This window comes from Bison bison, unplaced genomic scaffold (genome assembly GCF_000754665.1).
Source record: "Bison bison bison isolate TAMUID 2011002044 unplaced genomic scaffold, Bison_UMD1.0 scf7180017864526, whole genome shotgun sequence".
NCBI classification, from domain to species: Eukaryota; Metazoa; Chordata; class Mammalia; order Artiodactyla; family Bovidae; genus Bison; species Bison bison.
In genome coordinates this window covers 4,122,561-4,132,735 of record NW_011495077.1, presented here as the reverse complement: position 1 = coordinate 4,132,735, position 10,175 = coordinate 4,122,561, and the positions used below count along the sequence as shown (strand labels likewise).

Below are 10,175 nucleotides of genomic sequence, written 5' to 3'. Positions count from 1 at the left end.
ATGTACCAGTTTGTTTATCCATTCTGCTTTTAGGCTGTTTCGTTTGGGGCAATTATGAATAAGGCTGCTATGTATATTCTTAAGTTATATTTTTTTGTGGATACATTTTTATTCTCTTGGATAAATACCTAACCATAGAAAATTGCTGAGTCATATGACAAGTTTTTAAGAAGCTGCCTTCCTGTTTTCCAGAGTGGTTTATCGTTTGGGGCTCTCATCAGTAATGTATGAGTTCCAGTTGCTTCACATGTTTGTCAGCATTTACTGTTGTCTGTTTTTTTTATATTAATTTTCTTGGTGTGAAAGAACTCTGATTTTAATTTACATTGCATTTCCCTGATAATTAGTGACATTGAGCACTTTTCATATGCTTAATTTACATTTGTATATCTTCCATTCTTTAAGGAAATACCTTTCATGTGTTTCCTATTTTAGAATTGAATTGTCTTTTTATTGTGGTTATTCTGTGAAATCTGGATACACGGTCTTTGATGGGTATATGTGCTGTGATTTTTTTATTTTTTGTAGATTATGGTTTGTTCACTTTCTTACTGGCATCTTTTAATGAGCAGAAGTTTTTATTTTCATAAAGTTTACCTTATCAAGTTTTTCTTTTGTGATTTTATGACCCCCCAAGCTCACAGAGAATGTATTTTCTTCTAGAAGTTTTATGGTTTGGGTTACATCTACCTGTAATCCACCTCACTGATTTCAGGTTTTACATTTATGGTATGGAGTTTTACATTTAGGTATATGATGTGTCTCAGTTATTTGTACAGAACATGTTTATCTCAACATAGATATCCAGTTGTTCCAGCAACATTTGTTAAGAAAGATTTTCCTTCACCCATTAGATTGACTTAGCATCTTGGTTGAAAATCAGTTTACCATATGTGTGTTAGTTATTTCTAGACTCTCTGTTCTGTTCCCCACAGAATACTTTATTCCTCACAATACTTCATTAATACTGCTTTTCATATTTTCCAGCAAGTCTCACGTTCCACCTGGTACTGCTGCTGCTGTCCTGTCACTAAGTCGTGTCTGACTCTCTGCGACCCCCTGGCCTCCAGTGTGCCAGGTTTCCCTGTCTTTACTGTCACCTTGAGTTTGCTCAAACTCATGTCCTTTGAGTCGGTATAAATTCCCTTTAATCTGAAAAACTTCGTTGTAGCATTTGTTCCATTGCAGTTTTTCTAGAGATGAATTCTCTTGGCTTTTATCTGTCAGAGATTATATTTTACATTTATTTTTGAAGGTTATTTTAGTTGAATACAGAATTCTATGTTGACCTTTTATTTCTATTTTCAGTTCTTTAAATTTGTCCTCAGTTCTCATTTGTTTCTGGTGAGAAGTTGTCCATCATTTTTATGTGTTTGCCTGAGTATACTGTGTTTTTTCCCTTTGATGGTTTTATCTGCTCTTTATCTTTGGTTTTCAGCAGGTTGGTTATATGTCTAGGTATGTTTTTCTTTGTATGGGGTTTACTGAACTTGTTGAATCTGTATTGATGTCTTCCATTAATAATGAGTATTTCTTGTGGCTATTAGCTCTTCAGTTATTTCTTTTGTTCCATACTCCCTCAACCTATCCTCTCCTTCTGGGAGTCCAGTTACATGTATATTAGGTTATTTGATTTTATCTTGCAGATCTCAGGTGGTTTCCCCTCATTGTTTTCCCTTTTTGTTTTTAGCTGTCATCAGGTTCCCTGATGCTTTTCTGTTAAACCCATCTGATGAAATCTTTATTTCTGATACAGTACTTTTTACTTTTAGCATTTCATTATATTTGTTTAGTTACCATGTTTCTGCTTTTTCATTTTTCATGTATATTGTCCACATTTTCCGCTAGATTTTTTAAAGCATTTTCATCACAGTTATTTCAAAAATCCTGTCTATGGATTCTGACATGTTGGCCTCCACTAGATTTTTTTTTAGCATTTTGCTTTTAGCCAGAGTTACTTTTAAAGATCCCAACTGATAATTCAACTGGGTCATTTCTGAGTCATTTCTCATTCTGCTGCTCTTAAACCTTTCTCTGTTACCATGGATCTTACTTTCTTGCTTTTGCACATGTCTTAATGTTTGATTGTATGCAAGGCATTTTGTATACAAAACAGGAGAGACTGAAGTATTACTTACCTTCAAAGTGGGGCATGCCCATTTTTCTTTCAGCCACTTGAGTAGTGACTCAGTCAATCTAATGTTTATTTGAACTAGATCTGGGCTCTTTTGCAGCTTTAGCTTGATTCAGCTCACCATTAGCTTCAAATATTTTGAATGCAGAATCAGAACTTTCCCTTCAGTAGGGCCTACTGAAAATAGGTTTTGGGCATGGGCAAGATCCCAGATATCTGACTTTGCTTCATAGCTAAGGTGTCAACTTCTGGAAAAGTGCGTGATCTTTCCTTTCTAGTGGGAATTGTAGATAAACCAGCCGCTAACTTGGTCAGTGGGATAAGTGGCTGGGAAGGTATTTCTCTCAGTTCTTTTTTGTTTGTTTGTTTTCTTTTAGTTGATTATTTTTAGCTGCACTGGGTCTTCATTGCTGTACGCAGGCTTTTCTCAAGTTTAGGTAGGCAGGGGCTACTCTCTAGTTGTGGTGTACAGGCTTCTTATTGGGGTTGCTGCTTCTGTTGCAGAGCACAGGCTCTATCTAACTGGGTGGGGTCAGTAGTTTCGGCACACGGGTTTGGTTGCCCCATGGCATTTGGAATCTTCTCGGACCAGGGGTCAAACCCGTGTCCCCTGCATTGGTAGGTGGATTCTTAACCACAGGACCACCAGTGAAGTCCCTTAAGTTTTACTGTGTGCCCCACCCTTTGTCTTTTCCAGAGGAGTGCCTGCAATACCTGGGGGTTGGGTCTCCCATCTCTCCTGCCTCCTGTCTCCCTCTTAGCCTTCAAGAGTATCTCTGAGTATCTCTGGTGGATTTCTTAGCATTCCTGTGTTGCCCCCTCATTTTATGAGAATCTTGCACTTGGGAAAGGCTCCACTTACCTCAAGGGCAGGAGTGATCTCTCTCAACTCTTCTACTATACATACCCTGTCCCACTTCTGGTCTTATCACCTCCCTATACTTTTTTTTAAGATCCAAGAGGTAAGATTGGTAGGTTTGTGTAGCTCTCTTTGTGAATTTGAGTCCTCTAGATTCTATTGTCATGCAACCCTCAATGGGACTGTTAGATTTTTTGTTAAATTCAACTTCCTTCTCTTTATTCCCCTATGGTGGATTTATCTTCCTGGCATAGGAATATAAGCAACCATGTATCTCCTCTCTCCTGTGAAGGACTTAGCAGGTTGCTTCACTTAGATTTCTGTCCTCAGCTCTCCGATGAGTTATGAATATGTTTGATTTTCAAGATAATCTAGCCTTTGTTTGCTAGGGTGGGAGATACATGGCTCTTGTGGTTTGTACATCCAAATAAATGAAATCCAGGAATGGGAGCTTTAAAAAATGGTTTCATCTACATATTTTTAAAATAGTTTTTAAAATTAAAACTACATGGATAATAAAAAGCTAAATTTTACAGAATGGTGAACAATGAAAAGGGAATTACTTTCCCGTTATAGTCCTCCCTCTCTACACCCTCTACAGACACAAACATCATTACATTTCATGTGATAATTTCTCAAAATTATATTTTCAAAAAGTATGCATATCCCTCCCGTTTTTAAATTTTGGCTTCACCACATAGCATGTGGAATCTCACTTCCCTGACCAGGGAAAGAACCTGCACCCCCTGCAGTGAATGCTTGGAGTCTTAAACCACTGAACTGCCACGAAAGTTCCCCCTGGCCCCCGCTTTTTAAAACACAAATAGAACCACACTGTATCTTCTACATTTTGCTTTTTTTCCCCCCCCATTTAACTATTTCACCATCTTAAAGTTCTTTACAGGCTGCATAGTATACCTTTTTTGTTTGTTTCCTGCCACTCTGTACTGCATGCTAGATCCTAGTTCCCCAACCAGAGATCAAACCTGTATCTCCTGTGTTGGAAGTGTGGCGTCCTAACCACCGGACTACCAGGGAAATACCGGGAATGGCGTGTTTACAACGCTTCAGGAAGCTCCTGGAACTTCAGGTTACTTCAAGGTGTTGCCCGTGCTGAAGTTAGTGGTATGGGTTTGGGGAAGACTGAATACGGCAAAAGAGGTATGGGGTGCTGGAGATTTAGTTGTCTGGCAGGTAGTGTCAGAACAAAGTTGGTTTGTAGACCCCACCAGAGTGGGGATATTGAAGTATGTAAAATGTAGAAACTCAATTGCAACTCTTTTATACATATATTGGGGGTGTTAAAAAGTTACTGATGCCTGATTCTTCTCTTGCCTCATCAACTCTATCATGGGAAAAAAAAGATAAATTCCATTTTGTTTGTAATGCCTTACCCATCTATATGACTTTAATGATCCTGGTAAACAAGATTACATCCAAGGAGGTTTTCTAAGGGAAATGAAGACTTTCATGTTACATAAGAAGCATTATCTATGTGATTCTGGGATATTCCTTTGAAAATGTTACATGTTTTGAAATTTTTCTCATCTATCTAATTAGCATATTAGATTTAGTTATTGACATTTGAGAAACCAACATTCTTTCTCATGAAAAAGGCCCTTGCACAGAAAGTGCTCTTCTAATCTCTGGGGTCAAAGGAGAGATTCTTAAACATGTAATAATGACTTCTTACTTAATAACAAAGTCACACAAAAAAGTTATTTACTTTTCATGGGGCCCCTTTCCGGGAGATTTTATATATTGGGAAGTATGCGTATGGGTTTTCCACCAACATCTTCCCTGAGGCTCCCCATGTCAGTAACTGTGCTGTGCACTCCATTGCTTTGAAAGTTAGAAATGCAGTCATCTTTCTGAGACATCTATATCCCTTTCCCTGATTCCCCCATATCCAATTCTACACCACAGGAAATTGTTTACCTCACAAAATTCTTCAAAATACATTTACCTTTTCTCCATTTCTTTTTCCCATCACTCCAGTCTAGGTGAACTGTTTTATTTCTTTTGCAGTATCCTTTAGTCAGCTCTAGATTATCAATTCTTGTTCTCTCAATTCATTCTCTACTCATTGGCTAATATAAACTCATTAAACGTTAATTCTGGCTATATCACTCATTGCTCAAAACTCTCTAGTGCCTTCCCAATGCCCTTAGAATGAAATCCCTCACATGGCCTCTGTGGATCTGCACCACTAGTCTCTCCTGTTGTTGTTTAGTCACTGAGTAGGTCATGACTAAGTTGTGTCCAGCATGGCACCCCACTCCAGTACTCTTGCCTGGAAAATCCCATGGACCGAGGAGCCTGGTAGGCTGCAGTCCATGGGGTCGCTAAGAGTCAGACACGACTGAGCGACTTCACTTTCACTTTTCACTTTCATGCATTGGGGAAGGAAATGGCAACCCACTCCAGTGTTCTTGCCTGGAGAATCCCAGGGACGGGGGAGCCGTCTATGGGGTCGCACAGAGTCGGACACAACTGAAGCAACTTAGCAGCAGCTCTTTGTGACCCCCATGGATTGCAGCATGGCAGACTCCTCTGTCCTCCACTATTTCCCAGAGTTTGCTTAAATTCATGTCCATTGAGTCGGTGATGCTATCTAACCATCTCATCCTCTGCTGACCCCTTCTTTTTCCTTCAGTCTTTCTCAGCATCAGGGTCTTTTCCAATGACTTGGCTCTTTGTATCAGGTGGCCAAAGTATATTGTCACCCTACTTGTTTAACTTATATGCATAATCTCAGTTCAGTGCAGATATATGCATAATACATCAGGTGAAATGCCAGGCTGGATGAATCACAAGCTGGGATCATGGTTGCTGGGAGAACTATCAACAACCTCAGATATGTAGATGATACCACTCTAATGGCAGAAAGTGAAGAGGATCTAAAAAGCCTCTTGATGCGGGTGTAAGAGGAGAATGAAAAAGCTGGCTTGAAATCAACATTCAAAAAACTAAGAGCATGGCATCCAGTCCTGTTTCTTCATGGCAAATAGAAGGGGAAAAGTGGAAGCAGTGACAGATTTTTTCTTGGGCTCCAAAATCACTGCGGAGGTGACTGCAGCCATGAAATTAGGTCTTTCCTACCTCTCCACCAGTTGGAACCAACTCCTCCCCCTTCCTCTTTCCATCTGTGCTGGTCTTCCTGTGCTACAAACTGGCCAAGCTTCTTCCATCCTCAGGGCCTTTGCACAAGCTTTTCCTTTGCCTTAGAATTCTTCCCTGGCCTACCCACTTCCTCATCCCTCTTCCCCAAGTTAATGCCTTATCCTTTAGGCTTCATTTTAAACATATCTTACCCAGGGAAACTTCCCTGTCTAAACAAATCTACAATGGATCTCCCTGTTATTTGCTTTCACTGTTTCTCCTCAGCATTTATCCCAATTCTACAGTTACGTTGCTGTTTTAGGGTTTTTTTTTTATCTTTTGGCTGTGCTGCACTGCCACACTACACATGGGATCTCAATTCCTCAACCAGGGATCGAACCTGTGTCCCCTGCATTGGCAGCGCAGTCTTTACTACTGGACCATGATGGAAGTCCCTTATGTTGTTCCTTTAATTTTCTCTATTATTGGAATATCCATTTCATATAAAATTTAAATTGTAACAGGGTATAAAGTCTCTTCCTTCCCTGTCTCTCTGCTATGGATTTCTCCTCCTTACAAGTACTTAGTTTTAGCATTTTGAATATCCTTTCAGAAATATTTTGAGTATATAAGCAATGATGTACATAATATTCCTCTTTATTTTTGCCTTCTCTTTTATTAACACAGATCTTATGTACATTTTTCCACACTTAGTTTTTATCTGTTACTAATATATTGTGGCAGTCTTTTATATCACTGTGTAAATAGTTTATTTTTCATGTACCATATGGTATGGGCACATCATAATTTAACTTCAATTATTAGGCATTTAGGTTGTTTTCATGCTTTGGTTATTACAAAAAATGCTGCATTGAATAACTTTGTATTTAAGGCCATTTCCCACATTTATACTTATAGTATATATTCCTAGAATTAAAGAAATTAAAGGTTATGCGCATTTTTAATTTGGGAAGTAATTCTCAAACTGCTGTCAACGGAAGCTGTAACAATTCACATTCTCTCTAGCTGCAGAGGAAGAATGCATGTTTACTCATAACTCAGTGAAAATTTTGTTCTCTGCCAATGTAAGAGGTAGAAAGTATCTCTTGGAACCTTTAATTTGCATGTTTTCTCTTCCTTGCAAAGTTATATTTTCATATGTTTAAGACGCATTTGTATTTCTTCTTTAGTGAACTGTTTCTTCATAAACTTTGCTTATGTTATTATTTAATGTGTGACTTCCTCACTACACTCTAAGGCAAGGGTCCCCAACCTCTGGGATCTAATGTCTGATAATCTACGGTACAGCTGATGTAATAATTGAAGTACACAATAAATGTAATGCTCTTGAATCATCCCCAAACCATCCCCCCTACACTGGTTGTGTGGAAAAAACTGTCTTCCATGAAACAGATCCTTGGTGCCAAAAAGGCTGGAGACTAGTGCTCTAAGGTCAGGGATCCCCTGTATTTTGCTCATCACATAGGTCTTGGTACTGGAATGAATGAAGCTCAAAGAAATGACTGGCTCATGTTAAGCAGTAGTCAAATTTAGAACTCATGTTTGACTCCACAGCCCACGTATTTTCACAATCACCCCGTGGAAAGACAAAGCATTTAATTCACCACACCAGGGGCTAGAAAGGTAATGTAAAACGGCCCAAGTGTGCTGGGAAGCCAGGACTATGGCAGAAATGGTGAACAAATGCTACCTACGGTAGCAGCCAATTTTCAGACCTGTTTTACCATCAAGCAGGACTGCACACCTATTGTCGGATCTTTATTTACTCCGAGGCCAGATTTCTGGCTTTCTTAAGAAATCTCCTAATTTTTAAGTTTCCGATCAATACAAGACTGCATTCAAATACAGCCCACCGGCAGGATTTGCAACCTCTAGCATAAACAGAAGTGGGAGGCTGATGAGGCGGGTAATACCTTAGCTGGATAAAGACAGCCAAGAAAACTACGAATTTTTACGTAAGGCGAAAATGAGGTTCTCAGCCGTAGGGTCTGTAGGGTCTGGGCTTGGGAGCCGGGACTCCCAGAAGGCGGCTTGAAATAAACGCTGGGTGGCGTCAAAGCTGGGCAGGGCCAGGAGTGGCTGTACCCAGCGCTGTCGGGGTTTCTCAAGGAACGTCCACACAGGGGCGTGAAGGCGGTAGGGGCTGGCCGGGACGAAGGCGACGACTGGCTGCGCATCGCCTCACTGGCTCCTTTAGAGGCAAGTGGACCGAACGGAAACGCTCGACCCGTTCCGACATTGTAGAAGATCCTCAACCTCCCAGGCAAACCCTTCTGCTCGGCTATCTACTTCTTTCCCTGTTCGGCCCCTCCCCTCTTCCCCAGTCCTACGAGTTCCGTTTGCCTCGTCGTCTGGGAAACCGTCAACTTCCGGCCTCGCAGCGGTGGGCGGAGCTAAGATGGCTGAAGAGAAACTGTCTGCGGTGAGCTTCGAGATTCTGTTTCGTGTGTGGGCCTCCGGCCCGGGTTGCGGTTGGGCCGGGTCGGGCCGGGTCGGGCCGGGCTGAGCAGAGCGGAGAGGCGGGTAGGCGGGTAGGCGGGTGGCCTGTGTCCCACGTAGCGGCCGCTGGAGAAATGCGGGGCTGGGCCGGACCACCTCGGGTCGGGCCGGGTGACGCGGTCGGGTTCCGGGGAACTGCTCGGCCTGGGTCCCGGCTGAGATCTTTCCACTTACTGGGCTTGTGCTAGGACTGGGGCTGCTCTTGGAGTGCTCCGGACAGAGAAGTGAGGTTTTCATCAGAAAAGGCTTTTTTATTCGCCCCATGCTTTCTGTCTTACGAGGTTAGGGAAGGAAGCACTCTCACCTGTGCAGACATTTCCTGTTAATCTCTGGATTAGGCAGTGAGGCAAATCCTGAAAGCTTTCTAGTGCGTGTGGGTCGGGACCGTGGTTTGGCAAATATAGGAATTCAGCTGGTCTGAGTTAAGCGTTGATTAAATTCCACGAAACTGCTAATACAGAGTAACTCAGTTGAATTCAGGATGACCCAGTAGTAGTTATTTTGGAGGCGTAAATTCACAATTGGCTCTGATTTCTATCGAGTTCCAAGTGTGAAGCTTTGTTTCCCTTGTTTTAATGTTAAATTTCCAAGCATGTTCTGCGGATTTGTTAAAATGACTTATTTGTTGTTATTTTAGTGGCTAAGTCGTGTCCAACTTTTTTGTGACCCCACCCGGAATTTATTGTCCTTTTAAAAAATATAGGAGGCAAAATAGCAGTCTTTGACAGACTGTTTTATGCCTTAGTTTTGGCTGCTGAGGAGCACGGCCAGTAATACCTGTCGGGGGTTTGTTTGTTTTCTAGTCTGTCTTAAGAGAAATCACATTATTTTAGTATAATGAGAAAACTCTGTATACAAACCATGAGGCCCAAAGCAATTTATTAAGCTACGAATTAAAAACAAAATTAAAAGCGTTATTAATGTTCTTAGAATTTAGACATTGAAAACATGATAACTTAAGCTGCATAATCTTAAGTGTAAGGTATACAGGGCAACATGACATTGCTGCAAATATAGCTTATTCTTCAGTGCTCATTGTAGGTGTGGGTCGGTATTCATGAACAGAATATGAGTGTGATGGCAGAATTGTCCTATACTTTTGAATCCCTGGTAGTGTATTAAAGAGAATGGTTTATTTTGATATGATTTAGCACTTTGGCTGCAAGTTAATCATTTTCATTATTATCAAATTTATTGCTAGCAGTGTTACATTTATAATAACTCATCTTTCAGGTTAGGGCTGAATGGAAATTTGAATTTCTCCCCTTTTTGGAAATTATATGGCATCTTGTAATAGAATTAAAAGGACCTAGCCATGCCACCGGAGAAGGCAGTGGCACCCCACTCCAGTACTTTTTGCCTGGAAAATCCCATGGACGGAGGAGCCTGGTAGGCTGCAGTCCATGGGGTCGCTCGAGTTGGACACGACTGAGCTACTTCACTTTGCATTCTTCACTTTCATGTACTGGAGAAGGAAATGGCAACCCACTCCAGTGTTCTTGCCTGGAAAATCCCAGGGACGGGGAAGCCTGGTGGGCTGCTGTCTATGGGGTCGCACAG

At 41.1% G+C, this 10,175-nt stretch overlaps 1 protein-coding gene across 5 annotated transcripts in view; it reads left to right on the top strand.

The window, feature by feature from the left end:
• The first annotated feature begins 5,676 nt into the window (after positions 1 to 5,676).
• Positions 5,677 to 10,175, top strand: part of BBS4 (Bardet-Biedl syndrome 4) — a 48,096-nt gene continuing 43,597 nt past the window's right edge. For 3 of the 5 annotated variants that reach the window (XM_010831386.1, XM_010831384.1, XM_010831381.1), the window contains exon 1: positions 5,677 to 8,538. In XM_010831386.1, the coding sequence (XP_010829688.1) occupies positions 8,515 to 8,538 (24 nt within the window). In that variant the 5' untranslated portion in view covers positions 5,677 to 8,514. The remainder of the gene's footprint in view (positions 8,539 to 10,175) is intronic. The other 2 variants (XM_010831382.1, XM_010831387.1) reach the window with 2 other exon arrangements.